Source organism: Emys orbicularis, chromosome 4 (genome assembly GCF_028017835.1).
Source record: "Emys orbicularis isolate rEmyOrb1 chromosome 4, rEmyOrb1.hap1, whole genome shotgun sequence".
NCBI classification, from domain to species: domain Eukaryota; kingdom Metazoa; phylum Chordata; order Testudines; family Emydidae; genus Emys; species Emys orbicularis.
In genome coordinates this window covers 152,973,453-152,997,540 of record NC_088686.1, presented here as the reverse complement: position 1 = coordinate 152,997,540, position 24,088 = coordinate 152,973,453, and the positions used below count along the sequence as shown (strand labels likewise).

The 24,088-nt window shown below is 48.9% G+C and overlaps 1 protein-coding gene across 1 annotated transcript in view; it reads left to right on the top strand.

The window, feature by feature from the left end:
* The first annotated feature begins 6,492 nt into the window (after positions 1–6,492).
* The window catches only part of LOC135877931 (glycine N-acyltransferase-like protein 3), a 30,947-nt gene continuing 13,351 nt past the window's right edge, over positions 6,493–24,088 (top strand). The window contains exon 1 of the mRNA XM_065403453.1: positions 6,493–6,644. Coding sequence (XP_065259525.1) covers positions 6,493–6,644 — 152 coding nt within the window. The remainder of the gene's footprint in view (positions 6,645–24,088) is intronic.

Here is a 24,088-nt window from a genome sequence, read left to right as displayed (position 1 = left end):
GCGCTTCCCAGCCCTTTTATAACCCCCACCCTGAGATGAGTGCCAGGCACGACTGCCCCACACACGGTGTCGCTGCGCTATGTGGCTGGGGCGAGGCTGGCATGTTACTCATAAGAACATAAGAATGGCCGTACTGGGTCAGACCAAAGGTCCATCTAGCCCAGTATCCTGTCTACTGACAGTGGCCAATGCCAGGTGCCCCAGAGGGAGTGAACCTAACAGGTAATGATCAAGTGATCTCTCTCCTGCCATCCATCTCCACCCTCTGACAAACAGAGTCTAGGCACACCATTCCTTACCCATCCTGGCCAATAGCCATTAATGGACTTAACCTCCATGAACTTATCCAGTTCTCTTTTAAACCCTTTTCTAGTGCCTGTATATCTTTTTTGAGATGGGGAGACCACATCTGTACACAGTATTCAAGATGTGGACGTACCATCGATTTATATAAGGGCAATATATTCTCCGTCTTATTCTCTTTTTAATGATTCCTAACATCCTGTTTGCTTTTTTGACCACCTCCTTGAGCAGCTGGCTCCAGCAGTCTAACCAAGAGGAATAGTTGGGTGCGTAGGGGGGGAGGCCACCAGCCAGCCTGCAAGAGAGGAGAGGGGGGAGGAAGTAGCAGTGAGCCGGCCACCGTAGCCTGTTCCCAGAACCTCCCTGGCCTCCCCAGCACCACTTCCTGTCTGAGCCCTTCTGGGCTACGTCGCTTTAACGGGGCCTGAGCCAGGCAGCTCAGTCAGGTCCCAGGATCCCCAGCTGCCCCCTGTCCTTTCCCCCATGGCCAGAGCTTCCTGCCCCTGCCCCCAACACTACAGCGGGGCAGTCGGGCACCAGGGGAGCAGCCTTTCTCCTGGGGACAGAGCTGATGCTCCCTAGTGAGATGGCCAAGGGCAATACTCCCGAGGGGGTGGGGAGGGCTGATTCAGGAGGGCAGAACTCCCCCCCCACCCCACCAAGTCCCAGCTGTACTGCAGGGCGGGCAGGGACCGGCTCTCACACCCGAACAGGCCCGGGTCTATTCTGGGAGGCTGCAACCTGTGATTTTGCTCCTGCCAAGCGTGCCATGGGACGGGAGGCACTGCAGGGCCAGGGAGCCCAAGAGGCTGCCAAGCGTCTGGGGAAGAGGGGAGCCACAGGAGCCTGCGCGAGGGGCAGGGGGCGAGCTGTGAGCACAGCCAGGACTAGCTCCATGTCAGGCTGGGAGGGGGGACAGATGGGGCCGGAGCCCAGGATCGCGGCTCTGCCAGCTGCAGCAGGGAGGGGATGATCTGTCCCCCCCATCCCACCCTGCCGCCCAGTCGCTAGCCCCAGAGGTGTTTCACCGGGGGTGACTGCGGGTGGGGGGTGATTTGTTCCCAGCGCCAGCCCCAGCAGGGCTGCAGCTACCCTGGGGGACGGTGCCTCTCCCTGGCTCGGCTCCTTTCCCTTCCCAGACCCGTGTATGCGCCGATATCCCAGTCTGACCGTGGCCACATGGGGGCTTTTGCCACTTTCACTCACCGCTCCAGCTTAGCTTCCCTGTGTAGACGAGCCCTGGGGGACGGGCTCTAGCCCAAAGCAGGTTCAGCACCCCTCAACTCTGGCTAACCGTGCTCTCCCTCAAACGGTCCAGTCCCTCTTTGAACCCCCCTCAGCTCCCTCCTGTGGCAGTGAGTTCCACAGGCCCCTCACACATTGGGGGAAAAGCCACCTCCTTTTATCTGAATGTGCCAGCCTCCAGCGTCCCCGGCCGCCCACCCGATGCCATGTCTGGGCAGGGCAGAGCGCTCTCGCCTGCCTGTGCCAGCTGTTCACATTCCACATCAGCAGCCAATGACAGCAGCTCCGCTCCCCCTCTGAAGGGTTTCTACCTAGCCCCTTAGAGGCCGGAACATCGTCATCCCAGAGCAAACCCTATAGGATGTGTGGGGGAGATGCTGCATCTCCCTGCTTCCTGAACAGGAGCCACTGCGTCCCCTGCTCCTCAGAGGTGGGGCAGACGCCCTTGCGTTGCAGGGGGAGGCTGCAGCTGGCTCGGGACGGCGTGCGGGGCACTCACCCACAGTTGGAGACGAACACAAAGGGGTACGTCAGCATACTGGCAAAGAACTGCAGGCACGAGAGATGGGCCACAGTTAGCAGGGCGGGGCGCTGGCTCCGCAGCCCCGCACGGAGCCCCCCAGCCGCAGGAGCACAAGGAATGGAGAGGGAGGGTGTCTCAGCGGGGCCCTGCCCACAGAGGGATCTCACTGGCACTCACTGACTTTCTCCTGGGCAAGGAGGTCTTTGTCCTTCCCTTCCCAGGTCACCAGAGAGACCAGGCTCAGGACAGATATGGGCTGGACGGGTAGGGCAGTGGGCACAACATGCCCAAGGGGAGGGGGCCAGCTGGGCAGAGCACCAGGGGCAGGGCGGGGCGGGGCCAGGCCAAGGTGCACGAGAGGGTGGAGAGCTCACCCACCATGCAGCACCAGCTAGTGATTTAGACTCACGTAAGCGCACCAGCCTCACACCCCATGGTTCCCTCAAACTGGCCACTCCCATCCCAGAGCAGTTCTGTGGGGCTACCCCCCCCCCAGACCTGAGAGGAGAGTAGGGGTTACACACGCACTCCAGTGACAGCCTGTGAGTAGCTCTTCATCTCGCTCATGGTGGAGACCTAGAGAGGGAGGGAAACGCATTGAACAAGGAGACCCCGCACCCTGCCACAGCCCAGCCCCTCCATCCCCAGACACAGGGGGCTGCCTCTGCCCCGATTCCCCGCACCGAGTCTGCACGCTGGGCTCCGCCAGGGCCTGAAACCCAAACTGTCCCCACGCGGGTTGCGGCCGCTGCTAGGACAGGCTCCCCGGCCGGGACAAGCAATCGGAATCCAACCTTCTCGGGCCCGCTATAATGGGAAGTCTGAAACACTAATTAAAACAGATGTGGTACGCCCGTAGGAGAGAAGGTGCAGGGCACTATACTACACAAAGAGGCAGTAAAACAAATAAAATATCAACACCTTCCACCTTAATGCCTGGCCCTAACAAAAAATGTGTTGCCATATGTCCTATGCTTTTCCAGGGATACCTGGGCAGAAGGATCCCAAAAGAAAAAGAAAAAAAAAAGGGGTGGAGTATTAGGATATAGATATTCAGGCCTGTAAGCAAAGGCCTAGACTTTAAGAATGTAGGTGTATTCTTATCACTTAGCTAGTTATAGAGGAACAAAACAAGAATCAATATCACAGTCTGCCTGTGTCTGGGCCTTCTCTCACCATGACAGTCTGAGGCCCTGTTCTTAGGCTAAGGCCTTTGGCTAAACAGCAAAGGCAGCCATAAGGTGGGAAGCAAACGGTCACGTCCTCACCAGTCACACTGAAATAAGGCAGTTTTGGGCTGTTAAAAAGGTGATCCAATTTTTCACCTCCAGAGAAAGGGAAGAGCCCAGAAGATTTAAAAAACACTTAGTTTGAAAGCATCCTGTCTGACAAGAACTCATCAATAGCTGGGGTGTGAAATCCTCATTTCTGTGTTGTTCTATCACTTCCCTATTATTTGTCTGTGTAATCTCTGTTTGGTTTTGTGATTGTTTCTGTCTTCTGTATAATTAATTTTGTTGGGTGTAAACCAATTAAGGTGGTGGGATATAACTGGTGTGACAGACCCAGACCAGTGGGGTACAGGAGTCTGGTAGAGGGCAAATATACTGGTCACTGGATGAGTAGTTTTCTGTTCCCTGAGTGACCAGAGAAGGGGCTGCACTAGAGTAATCAGGAACCTGCTAGAACCAGTTAAGGCAGGCAGGCTAATTAGGACACCTGGAGCCAATTAAGAAGAAGCTTCTAGAATCAATTAAGGCAGGCTAATCAGGGCACCTGGGTTTTAAAAGGAGCTCACTTCAGTTTGTGGTGCGAGTGTGAGGAGCTGGGAGCAAGAGGCGCAAGGAGCTGAGAGTGAGAGGGTGTGCTGCTGGAGGACTGAGGAGCACAAGCGTTATCAGACACCAGGAGGAAGGTCCTGTGGTGAGAATAAGGAAGGTGTTTGGAGGAGGCCATGGGGAAGTAGCCCAGGGAGTTGTAGCTGTCATGCAGCTGTTACAGGAGGCACTTTAGACAGCTGCTGTCCACAGGGCCCTGGGCTGGAACCCGGAGTAGAGGGTGGGCCCAGGTTCCCCCCGAAACCTCCCAATTGACCTGGACTGTGGGTTCTTCCAGAGGGGAAGGTCTCTGGGCTGTTCCCCAACCCACATGGTGAATCTCTGAGGCAAGAAAATCTGCCAATAAGCGCAGGACCCACCAAGATAGAGGAGGAACTTTGTCACATTGGTTAAATAATCATGTTACAATATGTTAAAATTGGTCAGTTAAATTTCATTAAAATAATTGGTTACGGTATGGCTAAGCAGAACTCAAGTTTTTATATTCTGCAGTCAATCAGGAAGTAAGGGGGGGATAGAAACAGAGAATGGGGGGGAATTGGAATAATGTTTTGCTAAGGGAGGGAATGGGAATAGGGAATGGGAACAGGGCCACAGGCAAGGCTCTGTGGCGTCAGAGCTGGGAAGGGGGACACTGAGAAAAAAATTAAAATCATTTCTAGCTAAAAGTTCACCCCAATAAACATTGAATTGTTTGCACCTTCAGACTTCGGGTATTATTGCTCTCTGTTCATGCGAGAAGAACCAGGGAAGTAAGTGAGTAAAAAAAGAAGCCCTCTAACAACCTTGTTTGTACAGTTCAGAGAGGCAGCAGAATCCTGCATGGTGCCCTTCCCTGCCTGGTGACAGCTCCTGCATGGTGCCGGTCCCTGCCTGGTGACAGCTCCTCTATGGCCCAAGGTTGGGAGGGGTGGTACAAGCCCAGCCCCTAATAAGCAAAGCCACATCCTAGTTCCCTGAGCAGCCAAATGCTGCAGCACCCATGGCCCCGGGTCCCCCACTCCTTGGTCATGTATCGGGGGCTGACAAGTGGAAACTGTAATAGTTTAATGAACTGTGTGCATGACTCGGTACTTACCACTTTGGTGCCGCTCCCCAGTGGCTGCAGAAGGGTTCAAATGCTGCTCCTGGGGCAGAGCAGGAGACATGAGCTGTGTGTGTCACGGACCGGTCTGGGGAGGTGCGCATGGGCGTTACCAGACTGGCGGAAACTGACCCACATAAATGGAGGAGCCGAGAGGACAATGGGAACCCCAAGGACTGACCAATCAAGACGAAGCGGAAGCACCAGCAGGCTGACCGTGTGAACCCAGCATGTATTTGCTGGGGGAGGACAACGGACCGAGAGGAGACAAGAGGGGTGATAAGACCGTGGCTCACAGAGACACAGCAGCTCTGCTCTGGGACTGACAGATGGACACAGCAGCTTGGCTGGGTGGACCCCTCACACCGGGGGGGACTGAATGCTGGCCGAGCCCCTGTCTCTCTGCACTGACGTAAGGATGCTCACCTCCTGCAGCCAGGTGACTCATCCTTGTTTTGCACAGGCTGCCCGCTGTCGCTGCAGAACCTCACTGGGAGCATCATGTACTGAAGGGGCCCAGTACAAGTCTCCTGCAGGAGTCTGGCTTTGGCTGGATTTGCTGCAGGGAGACGGGGTCGCTGGTGCTGAAGGCCCACTTTCAGAGTTGCGGAAGCCACAGGCCTGCCCCTGTGGAACTGTGTGGGTCCCTGTGGCTCAGCACATATGCCAAAGGGGTTGCTCCCAGGGGCTGGTTACAGGCTGGAGCATAGACCAGACCCTGTAGGTACGTAACAAAGAATACCCTTGCCAGAGGGTGGCTACAGATATGGTGGGTTATCTCAATCAAGAGACCTTGAATCACAGTGCAGGAGGAGGTGGGGCTCTGACAGAGACCCGAACAGCCTGGATTTAGCAAAGAGATACGGGCACATCGCCTTAGGATAGTGATAAACAGAAAAAAATCTGCCTTCCTAACCAATTTGGGACTTTCTGAGCTTAAAGTGTTACCATTTGGGTTAATGAGTGCAGGATCCACCTTTCAAAGGCTTGCGAATCAAGTGGCTGGGTGACAGGACTTTGCTCGTGTCTACATTGAGGATATTGCAGTCTTCAGCAATTCCTTGCCAGAGCATAAGATTCACCTGGGAATGGTGCTGAAGAGACTCAAAGGTGCAGGTCTAAGTGTAAAGGTGTCAAAGTGCAGGATGGGGCATTGAAGATGTAAAACAAATTCTGTCAGGAAAGGCGAAGCCGGACTCTGGCCAGTGAATTGTGCACTGACACATCCAACACAGGCTTGGGAGCGCTGATGATGCCAGCAGGGGAGGGCACCGAGCAGCATCCCATCCCTTTCTGAGCAGAAAATGGACTCCAAGTGAATGGAATGACGTCGTTATAGAACATGAATGCTCGGCAACTGTGGGTTGTCCGACAGCTAAGATCCTACCTGTTCAACCAGAGGCGCTGGGTACTGACTGACTGCCCCCCTTTAGCGTGGCTACACAGAACCAAAGGCACCAACTCTTGGTTGGTACGCTGGAGTACAGCCCTCCAAAGGCATGAGATGGAGACTCAACATGTCACGGGGGCAGACGCGCTATCCAGGCAAAAGGGCCCAGAGCAGATGCATTCGGAATAGCCAGTGGCTAGGCCTAGGGCGTCAATGTCAGGAGGCGACAGGACACAGATGTGCCCAAACACGCCCAGGCAGGTACGTTACATGTCCAACAACCATTTTCTCACTATTACACTGATGGGGTCGTGTGTGATTGGTACATTCCTCAGGGTACAATCTGGACCGATGGACAGCTGTGTCCCCTCAGCTCTCCAATTTGGGGAGCCTTTTACATTGCTTCATTGTGAGAGCAGCCACTCCTGGCCTGTTCACACACGGCTTCTCGCATGCAAAATCACTCCCAGCTGAATATATGAGTGCTTCTAGCCAGCCACTCCTGAATTATATTGCAGAGTGACACTAGCAAATTCCCAGTCCTAGACTTGTCTCCAGAAATATGCGTTTTGTATTGCCCAGCTCTCTCCTTCTGGACAATACAAGCTCATAGAAAGTCCATCATTTCATTACTAGAAAATGACATGCACAAATCTTGTTATCTCAAGTGGAGGGTCCCAAACACTTCAATCCAAACACACTGGCTTAGATAAAACAACAAAACAAGTTTATTAACTACAGAGAGAGAGAGAGAGATTTTAAGTGATTACAAGTAATGAGGCATAAAAGTCAGAATCGGTTACAAAGAAATAAAAGATAAAATGCAAACTAATACCTAACTTTACAAGCTAAGTGAACTTAAAGCAAATGGATTTCTCTCGCCGTGTATTCACGACTGTCTGGCTGGATTCTTTCAGCCAGGACGACTCCCCCAGTTCAGTGATGCTTCCTTTGTCTTTCAAACGTTATTGATGCCGTGAGTAGAGATGAGGAGAGAGAGAGAGGTGATTTGGGGCATCTGTTCCTCATTTTTACACCTTTAGCTCCTCTTTGAGAATCACCTCTAGCTGGGGTTCAGGCAACAGCGAGTCTGTTTGCCAAGATGTAAATTTCTCGCTCACATCCTTCTTCCTGTCAAAGAATGGCCGCTTAACTAAGTGATATAGTCCAGTTGATTTTGTTGACACCTGACTGACATGTCAATTTCCCTGTTTGCTCTGAGGAACTGATTTGGGCTGCTTCCCCAGATTTGAAATATGCCTTAGCAACATGGTAACTGAGCCGTCGTGGGTCACAACTGAGAATACCAAATTCAGGACCAACTGCTGAAAAATAGAGCTGATATACCCCAAAGCTGGTGGCTATTCTCTCATGAGATATACCAAACCAGCAACAAAAGTAAATTGCTATTTCACCACACTGGCTAACAAGCAGTCAGAACAGCAGTTTCCTTAAGCATTCCAGTCCTTGTATCGCCACCAAAAACACTAGACTTATAGATGAGTGGTTCTTTAAAGCCAATTTAATCTAATAACAGGTTCTTCTGATCCAAAGGACCATGCCCAGGTCAATATACAACTCAGATCTTACTCAAAAATCACAGTGTTGCCAGTCCTTTAGTATCTGAAATCTAAAGGTATATTCAAAGAAAGAAAGAAAGAAAGAAAGAAAGAAAGAAAGAAAGAAAGAAAGAAAGAAAGAAAGAAAAAGGTGAGAGTTAAAATTGGTTCAAGGAATCAAATAAGTACAATAACTGCAAAGTTCTTGGTTCAGGCTTGTAGCAGTGATGGAATAAACTGCTGGCTTGATAAGTCTGTGGTTACTTCCAAATCATTGGAAGGACCTCAGTCCCTTGGTTAGAATGTTCCATTAGTACAAGTCCTTAGTCCAGAGGTTTGAGCTGGAAAGAGGCAAAATGGAGGTGTTTCCAGGGCCTTTTATAGCTTCTGCCATGTGGAACATTGTTTCAAACAAAGCCCTCAGCACAGCTAGTAGAAAATTACAGGTAAAAGATGGGGTATGGAATGATATGGGCAAGTCACATGTCCAGGCAGAATGTTGATTAGGCACCGCAGGAAATCATTACCTATACCCCAGACAGCACATCTGCAGGACAGTCCATTCAGTGTACATGGTCTCCCATGGTCAACTGTCGGTTAAGTGTTTCTTGATGAGCCACTTAATATGGGTCATTACACATATTGAATCTATTTCCCCATGCTAAGTATCCTCACACCGTCTTGTCAACTGTCTAAAAAGGACCGTCTTGTTTATCACTACAAAAGGTTTTTTTTCTCCTGCTGATAATAGCTCATCTTAATTAATTAGCCTCTTACAGTTGGTATGGCTACTTCCACTTTTTCATGTTCTCTGTATGTATATATATCTTCTTACTATATGTTCCATTCTATGCATCTGATGAAGCGGGCTGTAGCCCACGAAAGCTTATGCTCAAATAAATTTGTTAGGTTCTAAGATGCCACAAGGACTCCTGTTCTTTTTGTGGATACAGACTAACAGGGCTGCTACTCTGAAACCTTAATTTGAATAGTCCCTCCAAGATGTGCAGACTAAATACCTTGTGGGTGTTACCCCAGGAGCAAACAGTTGAAATCCAGGTATAGAGCCAATACTCATAACTTCAAATACAAAAATGATACGTGCATACAGATAGCATAATCATATTCAGCAAATCATAACCTTTTCATAGACATCTTACATGCCACATTTTGTACAAGATTTTTTGCAAATATATAACAGTGGTTGCAACAATGATCTATATGGTTATATTTTAATCAGATAACATCACAAACATCATACAGCAGAATCTTATAACGTTACCTATAATGTGCCCCTCAAGCGCTGGATGAGGTGGCACATCCTGGTTCCCTACTCGGAGGGGCTTTCTGATGCCCCCCCCCAGAGGGGCTGCCCACCGCGGAACCAGCATCAGAAACACAAGAGGCAGAGGTCGCCCCTGAGCCTGGTCAGTTTCTGGCGGCACATCTGTTATTAATCTAGGAATGGGAGGGATTTCCAATTTATTACCCAAAACAAAATGTATTGCAAGCTGCAGGCAGCCGCATGTAGCCAGTAATGGCAGGTTGCTGGCACCACGTGAAATTCAAAATGGAGATTGGGAGCGCAAACAACACTGAAACAAGCATTTAACATTAAACTTGGACTAGAAACTCGCACATTCTTATCTAAATATTTGCACTCTATACCATTATCTAAATCATTGACGATACTGAACAGAACCGGACCCAGAACAGATCCCTGCGGCACCCCACTTGTTATGCCCTTCCAGCATGACTGTGAACCACTGATAATTACTCTCTGGGAACAGTTTTCCAACCACTTATGCACCCACCTCATAGTAGCCCCATCTAAGTTGTATTTGCCTAGTTTATTGATAAGAATATCATGCGAGACCATATCAAATGCCTTACTAAAGTCTAGGTATACCACATCCACCGCTTCTCCCTTATCCACAAGACTCGTTATCCTATCAAAGAAAGCGATCAGATTGGTTTGACATGATTTGTTCTTTACAAATCCATGCTGGTTATTCCCTATCACCTGACCACCTTCCAAGTGTTTGCAGATGATTTCCTTAATTACTTGCTCCATTATCTTCCCTGGCACAGAAGTTAAACTAACTGGTCTGTAGTTTCCTGGGTTGTTTTTATTTCCCTTTTTATAGATGGGCACTATATTTGCCCTTTTCCAGTCTTCTGGAATCTCTCCTGTCTCCCATGATTTTCCAAAGATAATAGCTAGAAGCTCAGATACCTCTTCTATTAGCTCCTTGAGTATTCTAGGATGCATTTCATCAGGCCCTGCTGACTTGCAGGCATCTAACTTTTCTAAGTGATTTTTAACTTGTTCTTTTTTTATTTTATCTTCTAAACCTACCCCCTTCCCATTAGCATTCACTATGTTAGGCATTCCTTCAGACTTCTCCATGAAGACCGAAACAAAGAAGTCATTAAACATCTCTGCCATTTCCAAGTTTCCTGTTACTGTTTCTCCCTCCTCACTGAGCAGTGGGCCTACCCTGTCCTTGGTCTTCCTCTTGCTTCTAATGTATTGATAAAAAGTCTTCTTGTTCCCCTTTATTCCTGTAGCTAGTTTGAGCTCATTTTGCGCCTTTGCCTTTCTAATCTTGCCCCTGCATTCCTGTGTTGTTTGTCTATATTCATCCTTTGTAATCTGTCCTAGTTTCCATTTTTTATATGACTCCTTTTTATTTTTTAGATCATGCAAAATCTCGTGGTTAAGCCAAGGTGGTCTTTTGCCACATTTTCTATCTTTCCTACCAAGCGGAATAGCTTGCTTTTGGGTCCTTAATAGTGTCCCTTTGAAAAACTGCCAACTCTCCTCAGTTGTTTTTCCCCTCAGTCTTGATTCCCATGGGACCTTACCTATCAGCTCTCTGAGCTGACCAAAATCCACCTTCCTGAAATCCATTGTCTCTATTTTGCTGTACTCCCTTCTACCCTTCCTTAGAATTGCAAACTCTATGATTTCATGATCACTTTCACCCAAGCTACCTTCTACTTTCAAATTCTCAACGAGTTCCTCCCTATTGTTAAAATCAAGTCTAGAACAGCTTCCCCCCTAGTAACTTTTTCAACCTTCTGAAATAAAAAGTTGTCTGCAATGCAGTCTAAGAACTTATTGGATAGTCTGTGCCCCGCTGTATTATTTCCACAACATATATCTGTGTAAGCAGAGTCAGGATGAGCTCTACCCTGACATCTGGTGGTGAATTATGGCGAGTGTGGAAAAGAACTCCAGGGGCTGATCTTGTTTGCATAGGCACACCCACTCGCCTGGCATGGAACAACAGCAACTGAAAGTGGTTACTTTGGCTGGTGTGGTTACTTTTGGGGGCTCGTCCGGGATTCCCTGGGTCAGTACCCCTCGCAAGCACCTGTTGAGTGTTCCACTGCATTGGGAAACAATTGTGGTTATATTTTGAGGAAATGACTGTTTGTATAATGGCTAATATGTCAGGTTTGTTGGGCCCCGGCCCTGCAGCCTCTAGCTCAGGGGCCGCAGCCTCAGCCAATGATTGGGCAAAAGCACTGGGGCAAATATTGGAAAAGGTTGTGCTGTCCCAGGCTATGTTAAACTCTTGTCGTGAGTTAAGATTATTTGCTGGGGCAGAGGAGTTTGAACCCTGGTTGGAGCATACCACTGAAATGCTGCGGGAGTGGGCAGTACCCGATGCAGAAAAGCGAAGATGTCTAATAGAGAGCCTTAGTGGCCCAGCATTAGATGTGATTCACACCCTGCAGCTCATTGACCCTGGGGTCAGTGTGAAGGACTGCCTAGAGGCCCTTGATCATACCTTTGGGAGCGTAGAGGGCCCTGAAGACAGTTACTGTAAGTTCCTTAATTCCCGACAGCAAATTGGCGAGAAGATTTCAGCCTATATACAGAGGCTGGAGAGACTGCTTCAGAGAGCTGTCATGAGGGGAGCAGTGACTGCTGAACAGATGGATCAGACCAGACTGGCTCAAATTGTAAGAGGAGCTCAGTATCAGAACCCAATTCTACTCCATCTCCGGCTAAGAGAACGACGGGAACATCCCCCAAGTTATTCCCAGCTGATAAAGGAGGTCAGAGAAGAGGAAGAAAGGCAGGCTGCCAGCGAGTTTTGGGAAGCCCAAACATTGGAGCCAGCCGGCACAACACCACTGCAAACGGCCAGTGTACTGATGGTGAGCACCACAGAGGAACTTGCCCAACAAATGCAGGCCCTGAGAGAACGGATAGCTGAACTGCAAAGCACCATTGACCGAGCTAAGACTTCCAGGAATAAGGCGCCTCTGACTGTGGCGATGGAGAAGTCAGCATTTAGAGCCACCATCCCACCTGGGCGAAGGGGGAAAGGACAATTCTTCTGCTACCGATGTGGTCAGGATGGACACAGTGCTGGCAAGTGCCATAATGAAGAAAACCCCTCCTTAGTGTATGGAAAGCTGAGGATCAGTTGGGAGAGATCCGGTAGCTGCCAGAGAGTCCGGGGACGGGGACCACCCAGGCCTGCAGGATTTGAAGATTCCCCCAGAAGCGACCGTCCAGCTGGGATCCCCGCAGGACTGATAGGGCCTCGAGCAGAGGTCATGGTGAAGATTGAAGGGGCGGAGTGTAAAGCCGTGCTTGACACTGGATCTCAAGTGACTATTATATTTCAGTCATTCTACCAACAGATGCTTAGGCACCTGCCTATACAGCCACTGACTGGCGTTGGTCTGTGTGGCCTCAGCATGGATGAATACCCCTACCAAGGGTATGTCATAGTGCACCTGGAATTCCCAGAGGAGGTTGCTGGGGTAAGAGAAGAGGTGGACACAGCTGCATTAATATGCCCTGACCCTAAAGGGACCTCTGATGTGTCTGTGCTGATAGGGACCAACTCCAGTCTCTTCAAGGTGCTCGCGGATTATTGCAGACGACGGGCTGGGGACCAGTACCTGAATACCCTGATGATCCATACACTTTGTGCTGAAGCCTATAGGAAGATTGAGGGTGCTAAAAAGGAGACATCTGAGCTACCGATTGGGGCGCTGAAGTACATGGGCACAACCCCCTTAGTAGTGCCTGCAAGGACAGAGCAGGAAGTGCTTGTCATGAGTACCCGGCTGAAAGGCAGTAAAGGGGCATTAGCAATGGTAGAGCAGCCAGTTGAAGGAGAGCTCCCGGAAGGAGTGCTGGTCCCCAGTGGAGTCATAACCCTACCTGCTGAAGCCCAGGAAAAGGTGACTATACTGATTGCTAATGAAACAAGTCGAGATGTTGTTGTGAAGCAAGGACAAAAGATAGCAGACCTCTTCGAGCCTGAATCAATTGTAAAACCCCAGTGTGAGACTCCAGTTCCGACAATAGACCCGGCAAAGTTTGACTTTGGAGATTCACCGTTGTCCGAGGAGTGGAAAGATCGCCTGAGGAGGAAACTTTGTGAAAGATCCAAGGTGTTCTCATTGCATGAGTGGGATGTGGGATGTGCAAAAGGAGTAGAGCACAACATCAGACTACATGACTCTCGACCTTTCAGGGAGAGATCTAGGAGGATTGCCCTCTCCGAGATGGAAGATGTGCGACAACATCTTCAGGAGCTGGCTGCGAATGGCATCATTACAGAGTCCCGCAGCCCATACGCCTCACCCATTGTGGTGGTCCGTAAAAAGAATGGGAAAATCCGGATGTGTATTGACTACCGCACCCTAAACCGCCGTACTGTGGTTGACCAGTACACAATGCCCCGAGTCCAAGATGCCTTAGACTGTTTGCTAGGAAGCCAGTGGTTCTCTGTGTTGGATCTTCGGAGTGGATACTACCAGATCCCTCTGGGTGAAGAAGATAAGGAGAAGACAGCCTTCATCTGCCCATTAGGGTTTTATCAGTTTGAACGTGTGGGGAAATAGAGGGGGGGGGGCTTTCTTTTTGATAGCCAGAGCTTTGAATCTGAAGGCCCCAAAATAAACCCTCCAACAGAGATCTGTTATGCTGATGGCCTTTGCACAGAGTAGGGCAGGCCTAAAGCTTAAACTAGACTAAACTGCACAGTTTTCTGCCAAACTCGGTCAAGGGTCATGTCCAGAGGAGGGAATGGGAGAATAACCCCCCCCCCCCGCAGCAGTACTAATGAAATATGTTCATAACTGATGAAATATGATAACCGCAAGCTACGGAAATAACGTAAGAAGCTACGGAAATAACGTAAGATGCTTGTGATTTGTAAATAGTTTTGCAGAGAGTTAATCATCCTTGCTGCTATAACTATTTGCAATATTTTCCAAGTCCAGCTATCTGCAATTTAACCAATGATAGCTCTCCTTTAAGCTCCCCTGGAAACCCCCCCCCCTTAAGCCTTTGCTGAAATCCCCCAGAAAATGACATAGTCCAAGTCTTGAGAAATGTACCCAAGCTAGGGCCGAGCACCACCCCTGCGGAAACCACCAAGCGCCCTTCTACCCAAACAAACACCCATTCCTCGGAAATTAAGTCAGAGGGTAGGGAGGGGGGTGAGAAGATTGACCCCAACCCCTGCTTCCTAGCTCGTGATCAGCTCATGCTCAACCCTTGCCCAGCTTGTGATTTGTCCCCAAAGCTCGTGCTCAACCCTTGCTCAGCTTGTGATTTGCCCCCAATGATTTAATTCATGACGTATTGTTTGTACCCTGCTTGTGGTTTAATGGAATAAAAGTAGCCTGTGAGCTGTTGCTAGGGGTGCCAGTTTGAAAAACTGCACCCCAACGCGTTGGTATGTATTGCAATAAAGGCCTCAGGCTCTGAGTCTGTGAACTAAAATCACTGCGTGGGTGATTCTTTCCACGACAATTTGGGGGCTCGTCCGGGATCACTCGACGTCCCACCGGACCGGAGGACCGTGGACCGCTCCCACACTGATCCCAGGCGCCAAGTAAGAGACCCTTGTCTCTATTTGGGATTCGGTAAGGAGCTGCCCATAGGCTCTAGGTTCAGGTGAGAACGCGCTGTGATCCGAACCTTTTAAGGTTAGACTCATTTCCCTGACGCCTGTTTGTTTTGTGTGTGTCCGTTCTGTAACTTGTTTGTTTAAATTCTTGCATCATGCTGCGCTCTCTCTATCATTGTTTCCTTAGGCTATAAGCTAGGGGGGGTGGGGCGTAGGGGACTGTCTGTTTTGTGGTGTGTACACGAGGTCTTAGACCCAAGGGTTTCCTTGGAACAGCCTCGGTGAAATTACTGGGACATCCGTCTGGCAGTTAAACACTTTTAGAGTGCCAGCCCAGAATAAAAACAAGTTTCGGATGACAGGAGATTCTTCAGGCAGGAACAGAGGCTGAATAGGCTAGGTGATCTCTCTGGGATATAAAGGAAACCACCACTGACTCAAGAACTGAGTGGCCCGAGGACTAGAGGTAAACAACTGAGAGGGTTTCTAATCTTAATAAGAACAAGAAGTACGCCAAACTCCTATGCTTTGCCTTTTTAAGCTTTCTATATTGTTGCTTGCTTAGCTTTGTGGCCATATCCCTCTGGGCAGTGGTGATCTCAGAGGGAGGTGAGGGACCGGCTGCAGGAGCACCCTGGGAAAGTGGACCCCATAGTGAGTAGGGGCGTAATCCACCGAACCTGTAGGACGCGGGTGGACCCCTTAAGCGAGGTGGGGTATAATCCCCTGAGTGGAGTAGAAGGGGGGCGGAATCCACTGCCTGGACTCTAACAGGAGTTAGGGCGTAATCCAGGAAGTCCCGGTGCAGCCGAAGGGGCCGGAGTAGCTCCCACTAGCAATAGGCTGGTGGACCACACTAGCAATAGGCTGTGTGAACTGATGAGACCTGCGGCCCGGGGATTGACAGGACTCCCACTAGCAATAGGCTGTGGGCTGGAAAGGACTGTTATAGCAAAGATCCCGGTTTAGGTGTGGTGTGATTGTAGGTCGCAAGGTGACTCCGGGACCAGCTGCGGGCGGGGTAAGGGACCGTGAATCGGAGACCCCCGCTCTAGTAGGTCCCCACCCTTTTCTTACCCGTTAAGTGACAATTGTGTCCCTTCTCACTCGGAGAGAGAGAAGGCCCCGGGAAACCGTCCACGTACTCCTAGGCAGTGAAGCAACCCATCCCGTTCTCTTGAAGGCGGGCCGGTGCTCTCTGCTGGGGGAGGGGTGTACGGGGACCACCTCCTTGCTCGGAGAGCGGGGAGGCCCCAAGGAATCCGTCCGCGTACTCCTAGGTAGCAGAGTATCCCATCCCGTTCTCTTGAAGGCGGGCCGGTGCTCTCTACTGGGGGAGAGGTGTACGGTGACCAAAGTTTTCCTAAACTTTTGTGTGATTGGCCTACGACCAAAACCCTTCCCCAAATCTTCCTCTGGAGCAAGGACTCGCGTATGGAGTGAGCTCCCTCCCCTTGCTGTGTTTGAAGGGGAGCCCCTGGAAATCGTTTGCCAAAACCTGGGGCAATCGGGCATCCTACCCCGTTCCCCTAAAGGGCGAATTGGTAACTCATTGCCGGACAGGGTGCATGCGAGGACCTTCCTTATAAATCCTCCCCAGTGGTGTGAATGTTGAAAGGGGTGAGGCTACACCCAGGTTTAAAAAGGAGCAAGAGGGAAGGATTGCTCTCCCCCGGAAGAGAGAGTAGAGCTTATTGCAGTGTTCTAATTTGTGTAATATAGATTTTAGTGTTGTTTAACTATTCTTCCAGCATGATAGCAAGTGTTTTAGTGTTGTTGTGTTGTTTAACCACTCTTTAAGTATAATAGTAATTGCTTTGTTAAATAATTAATCCTCTTCTACAAGGAGGGTTGGTAAAAACAGCCCACCCTCCCTGCTGAATTGATAGTAAAACAATGCCTGTGCCCATAAGAAAAAAGGATTGGGCCCAAACCGGCAGGCAACCGCAGTTTGAGGAAGTTAAGAGCCGGGGGGGTTGAGGGGTTAACTCTGTAGTTGCTGGTGGAAATTAAGTAATTGCAGGGTTGGCTTCTTGCTTTTTTCCTTTCATAATAGTAATTGCTTAAATAATGATGTGACGTTGTGCAGTCTATATGATTTTATAAAAACTTAATAATAAGTCAATATAATGTAACTGGAATAGTTTTAGGGGAAAAATATGGTAATAAGTGAATATAATGTGACTGGGATATGCTTTATGCAAAAGGTCTCTTGTAAGGTATCATTACAGAGCTTATAATCTACTGAGTATAGTCATCTGATTTGTACCACTCTTGTATCTAAAACTAGAAATATAAAATGTCTCTCTCTATCAGTGTTATAGAGGGCAGACAATTTATGAGTTTGCCCTGCATGGGCTTGTGCAGGGTAAAACGGATTTATTTGGGTTTAGGCCCCATTGGGATTTGGGCATCTGAGTGCTAGAGACAAGCACACTACTGTGAGCTGTTTTCAGGTAAACTTGCAGCTTTGGGACAAGTGATTCAGACCCTGGGGGTTCTGTTCCCCCTCATGTGTGCTTGAGCCTTCAGGTTCAAGAACAAGCAAAAATGTTAGTTAGTATTACCACCAAATCCCTATGCAGCCTGTGTAATACTTTTTTTTTTTAATTCAACAGTATTAAGCACAACTATAGTTAAAATGTTTTTTTTTTTTTTTTTTACCTTGGCCTGGTGGTGAAATGCAGTTTAAAGTTACTGGTTCCATGCTAACAGATCACACTGCAATAAACATAGGCACCATTATTTACTAAGACAGCATGGTCAAAGAGTGGCCTTATATAATATATAGTTTCAGAGTTAAAGACAGCAAGTCTTACCTCTTTTTGCAGTCCAGCAGCTATCCAAGAAAGTTTTCTGTTGAAAAAGGACAAACTGCTGCATACCTGAGGTTTTTATACCCTCTTAGCCCATTGTTTCAAACAAAACTTCAACATAGTTGCTAACAGGTTAATTTAATCACCCCTCCCATAGCATTCCCTTTTGTGATCTGGGATAGTGAAACCATTTTGTCTGGGTGTGTGTGGTTAAAACCCCATTCAGATCAACAGACTAAGGCTAGCTCAGTGGTTTAACCATTGGCTTCTTAAGCCCAGGGTGATGAGTTCAAGCCTTGAGAGGGCCACTTAGGGCTCTGGGGCAAAATCAATATTTGGCCCTGCTAGTAAAGGCAGTTCTATACTTATCTCCATATTAACTCTATTGTACTCAGACACATGTCTGAACTAGCCTTGGTTCTTTTATTGTAAGCACATTTTTAGGATTTTTTCCCCTTCCCCACCACAACATACATTTCAGCTTTTTGCTACACACCACACACCACACACCACACACCACACACACAAAACACAAGAGCTAATTCTGTCAAACAATTTATTTTTTTTTATTTAAAAAACATACAGCTTCTTGAGAACAAAACCAAGATGCTTCATTAAAACTTTTTAGCTCACTTAAAGGCCAAAGGCCTTCTAACAAAACACAATAGTCACAAACCCCCTCCCCCCCTTTTAAACAATTTTACAGCTACCAAGTTTTATATCGCATGTTTGTCCCCTCACCATTCTCTAACTTAATCCTTTTAGATTTCTTACAAATAGTTTTTTTTCTTAAGCAGGGTTCTGTAACTCTTTGTGCGGACTAGACGGTCAATATAATGCTCTAAGCAGGCATCTTCCGGTTTGGTCATTTTCCTTAGAACACGGTCAGGGTCTGCACTGAATTGCACAGCATTTATCAAGGTCACCCCTTGGGCTAAATGTTCTTGGGTTAGGCACAGACATTGCATACCATGGCCTATGGCAACAACAGTGTTTAATAAGCTTTCCAAACACAGCTCAGCACACAGGCCCCGGAGCTTGCAGTTTATATCCACTGAAGTCCAAGTCACACAATCATGGTGCCTTTGGCCTGGCGCATCTATGACACAGCCCTCACAATCTTCAAAAAGCTTTTCCCGAAGGCAGTGTTTAAGGATAGCATAAACAGCAACGCGTACAATAGTCCGCATGACTTTTTTACGCTCACGATGTGGCACTGGCTCAGTTAGTTCTATGCCAAGCTGCCTCCTAAACTCCTCATAACCATCATCCTCAGAGTCCTCTTCAACAACTCGTATTGGCGTTGAGCAAAAACATGGTGGGCCCAGTTCATCTTCGCTGCTTGATGCATCGCTGTCCGGGTCCTCTAGAAAGGCATCGTCGAGCTGTTGAGAAATTTTCAGAAAAGAAAACGTGTAAGCACCCCTCACTGCTTGTTTTTTAATTTACGCAACCCCCGGTTCCTAACCCATTACCCACCCCTCCTCGACCACCGCTTCTTAAGCATTCATTTACCTGAGCGCCGTCTTTTCCGTTCGCCTTGTCCGCCGGTGACTCCCCCGAGCTGCAATCGCCTTCCACCTCTGAGGGGGTGGACAAAGAGAGACCGCCATGCTCATCGGGGTGTCTCATGAGGGTTTCGGGGTCGGGTTCCGGCGTATCCAGCAACGGCTGGGCCAAAGGGCTCCCCTCGGAACTGTCGCTGATGTAGCGCTTTCTCCGCGGACGGTCAAAGACCCTCGGGGCTAAAACAAAGTCCGAAGTTCTCACGGGGGTGGTGAAGGAGTCCATGTTTCCTCTCAGCAGCCTTTCCGCGCTTTCGAAAACACGTGTCCTTGGTAAGAGATGGCCGCCTCCTCTGTCTGGCGCTGGAATTTATGGGGTAATGGTGCTGCACTCTGATAGGCGGAGGGCCTTGGGAGGCGTTCTTAGTGGGGTCACACGACTCCCTTCCGGAGGGGTCACCCCAACCCAGAAGTCACCCTGGTTGGTCAAAATCTCCTCTCGGGGAGGTCCTGTCGGGACGAAACCCCTCCTGATTGGTAGAGGGTGGTGGGGGGAGTACTTAGAGGGGTCACACGACCCACTTCCGGACAGGTCACCCCCGCCCCGGAAGTCCCCCTGATGGGTCAAAATCTCCTCTCGGGGCGGTCCTTTCGGCACAAAACCCCTCCTGATTGGTAGAGGGTGGTGGGGGGAGTTCTTAGAGGGGTCACATGACACACCTTGCTTCCGGTCAGGTGGCACCGTGACCCCGGAAGTAATACCCCATGGGGTGGGACTTCCGGTGACAGGTGGGAGGGACCAAGGGGTCAAGGGGCGGGGTTTAAGGGGTCAAGGGGCGGGGTTAGGGTTTGATTGATGGTAGGGCCCTTATACTACTCTAAGAAAACAACTTCTCCACCTGAGGCCACAATAAAGCCTCCAACCAAGCAAGGTGATTGTGCTGGTAACCCCTCCCTTGCAGCCTCATTGCCGGACAGCTAAGTGAACTAAGACTATGAAATCTTGAAGAATAGCTTGCAGAAGCTAGCCAAAACTACCTGAAGATGAAACTTTTAATATTTCTCAGCCTCTCCTCCTTAACGAACTTGGGGTGGGGAGGGAAAAAGTAATCTTGGCCAATCAGTAGCCTCCGGTTTGGCCTGTGTCGTATTGCAGTGTATTCCGGCTCTATATGGTTGCCCATTGTTGTAGTCCCCGCTCCCCAGCTACTCCCCCTCGTATCTTCTCCAATTCCCATACAAATCTGTCTGGCCGTAGCCTCAGGGAAATTCAAGTCTCGGAACAACAAATGTGGTATAGCACATCCTACCGATGGAATTGTTGTTTACAGTGGTGAATTGTGCTAAATGCTACTATAAGAACCACCACTTTCTCATTTCCCTCTCTGCTTTCCAAATAACTACCTAGTACCCTAATTGTTTTCAGAAAGCGGCCATTCAACTGGCCCAGCTTGTGCAGTGGGAAAGTTTTTATTGGGGAAAGGGAGGCGTAGTAGAAGGAATCTTACATGACCTAACTAGAGTAGCCGCTATTTGAACAATAGACAAAGCCCAAAACCATAAAAAACACCTGGAAAATTTGGAAAAAGCATCAGGCCTCCTTACTGAGGCAGGGTTAACTAAACACCCTTGCCTTAGCAGGAAAGAACACTGTCTGGGATTCAGCTTGTAGTCAAATGCAGGATTTCTTTAACGGTCCCTTAGAAAAAAAATGCAAACCAATGTTTTAAATCAGCGGTGGCCTAAAACCCTTACCACTACTGTGGGAGTGCCACCCAAGCTGTGGAAGTGGAGAAATACGTGAACATTGTCAAAATAAAGCTGTGACTCTGTTGCATGTACCTTCCAAGCTTCGGAACCGGTAAATGGCACCTGGGCTCCAGTGCACTTACTTGTGCCAAAACCCTGGGCGAATTGTCTATGGGACTGGGTTATCCACCGGCAGGTATGGGAAGTTAAACCACCCCATGAACCTAGCCATTTCATCACCACTCCCTCTGATTTCGCTGCTCAACATATCTGGGTGGGTATCGGAACCTTGTGGTCATTATGGCCCTTGGAACCCCCACAGCTATTTTGCCTCTGCAAATTGCATCCTGAAGAAGTAGTTAACGTTTTAATTTGGCATGTTGGGAAGGGGAAGCGATAGGTAAAAATCCAAAGGAAAAATTACTATTTAGTAAAAGCCAGGGATGTGCCCTGCCATCGGATCCCCACATCCCTATCCCCTTTCACCTTAACTTAACCGCTGCACAAGGAAGCCGCTTTATTGTATGGCCTGCTAATCCTCAGGTTTATGTAACCCTCCATCCAAGTGTTCCTTTTATATTTAATTGGACTTCCCCTATCCCTAACCGCTTCCTAAACCTCACTTCTCTACTCCCTCTGCTCTCCAACTTATCTCACCTGCAAAACCCAAATGCATGTAATAGAAATAGAATACAACAAAAAGGCCAAAGCCTTCCAAACTGCTTATCGAGTACATACCTTATGCTCCTCCTATGACATTGCATGCTTTGCCTCTAAGGAAATCGCCCAAGTTACACCCAGTTGGCTAACCTATTCTACTCTTCACATCAGAGGAGGGAAATTGTGGGGAAATAGAGGGGGGGGGGCTTTCTTTTTGATAGCCAGAGCTTTGAATCTGAAGGCCCCAAAATAAACCCTCCAACAGAGATCTGTTATGCTGATGGCCTTTGCACAGAGTAGGGCAGGCCTAAAGCTTAAACAAGACTAAACTGCACAGTTTTCTGCCAAACTCGGTCAAGGGTCATGTCCAGAGGAGGGAATGGGAGAATAACACCCCCCCCCCCGCAGCAGTACTAATGAAATATGTTCATAACTGATGAAATATGATAACCGCAAGCTACGGAAATAACGTAAGAAGCTACGGAAATAACGTAAGATGCTTGTGATTTGTAAATTGTTTTGCAGAGAGTTAATCATCCTTGCTGCTATAACTATTTGCAATATTTTCCAAGTCCAGCTATCTGCAATTTAACCAATGATAGCTCTCCTTTAAGCTCCCCTGGAAACCCCCCGCCCCCTTAAGGCTTTGCTGAAATCCCCCGGAAAATGACATAGTCCAAGTCTTGAGAAATGTACCCAAGCTAGGGCCGAGCACCACCCCTGCGGAAACCACCAAGCACCCTTCTACCCAAACAAACATCCACTCCTCGGAAATTAAGTCAGAGGGTAGGGAGGGGGGGTGAGAAGATTGACCCCAACCCCTGCTTCCTAGCTCGTGATCAGCTCATGCTCAACCCTTGCCCAGCTTGTGATTTGTCCCCAAAGCTCGTGCTCAACCCTTGCTCAGCTTGTGATTTGCCCCCAATGATTTAATTCATGACGTATTGTTTGTACCCTGCTTGTGGTTTAATGGAATAAAAGCAGCCTGTGAGCTGTTGCTAGGGGTGCCAGTTTGAAAAACTGCACCCCAACGCGTTGGTATGTATTGCAATAAAGGCCTCAGGCTCTGAGTCCGTGAACTAAAATCACTGTGTGGGTGATTCTTTCCACGACAAACGCATGCCCCAAGGGATTTCTGGAGCACCTGCCACATTTCAACGTCTTATGGAGAAAGTTGTGGGAGACATGAATTTACTGCAAGTGTTAGTTTATTTGGATGACCTGATTGTGTTTGGAAGAACCTTGGAGGAGCATGAAGAAAGACTTCTTAAAGTGCTTGATAGGTTAGAGGATTATGGTTTGAAGCTTTCAATTGACAAATGCCAGTTCTGCAGGACCTCAGTGAAGTATGTGGGTCACATCGTGTCCCAAGAGGGTGTGAGTACTGGTCCCGATAAAATAGAAGCACTCACTACATGGCCATGTCCAAGTAACTACAGAGAACTCAAGACTTTTCTTGGGTTTAGTGGCTACTACCGCAGATTTGTGAAAAACTATGCTACGATTGTAAAACCTCTGAATGATCTTACCAGGGGATACCAGTCCAGCAGGAACAAATCTAAGACCAAGAATAAGGGGAGGTCCCCAAAGCCTCCTGTGCAGAGACACTATGGCCCCTTTGAACCATTTGGGCCACGGTGGGATGAGAGATGTGAAAGGGCTTTTCGAGAAATCATTACTTGCCTAACTCATGCTCCAGTCCTAGTCTTTGCTGACCCAAGCAAACCATTTATCCTGCATACTGATGCCAGTTTGGAGGGTCTGGGAGCAGTACTGTACCAGGAACTGGAAGGAAAACGTAAACCTGTAGCCTTTGCCAGCCGAGGACTGTCTGATAGTAAAACTCGCTATCCCACCCACAAGCTGGAGTTCTTGGCCTTGAAATGGGCCATCACTGAGAAATTTCGAGACTACTTATATGGTGCTCAGTTCCAGGTGTGGACAGACAACAACCCACTGACCTATGTGTTAACAAGTGCTAAGCTGGATGCTACAGGGCAAAGATGGGTGGCCGCTTTGGCTAGCTATGACTTCAGCATTCAATACCGATCAGGGAGAAGCAATGTAGATGCAGATGCATTGTCCAGGCGTCCACAGGCACCAGGAGTTGCTGTGATACCCACAGATGGAGTGAGGGCTATTTGCAGTGTGAGTCGCCGGGAGCCAGAGTCCCATGAAAGTCTTCATGGATGTGCTGCAGAAGCTTTGGGCCTGCCCCCTGAATGCGTGCCTTCTGCTTCAGTGAACTATATTGCGTTGGACCAATCTCCTTTGCCCATGCTCAATGCGGCTGACTGGCAGGAAGCCCAGCTGCAAGATATTGACATTCGTGATACACTACTTGCCAAAAGGGAGGGGCGAAGCCCAGCTGTGGTTGTCCCACCTAACCCGGAGGGTAAACTACTATTGAGAGAATGGACCAAACTAAAACTGATTCAGGGAGTGCTACACCGAGTGACCACAGACCCTTTACAAAAGCAACGAGCACAGCTAGTGCTGCCAAAAGAGTACAGAGCCCTGGCC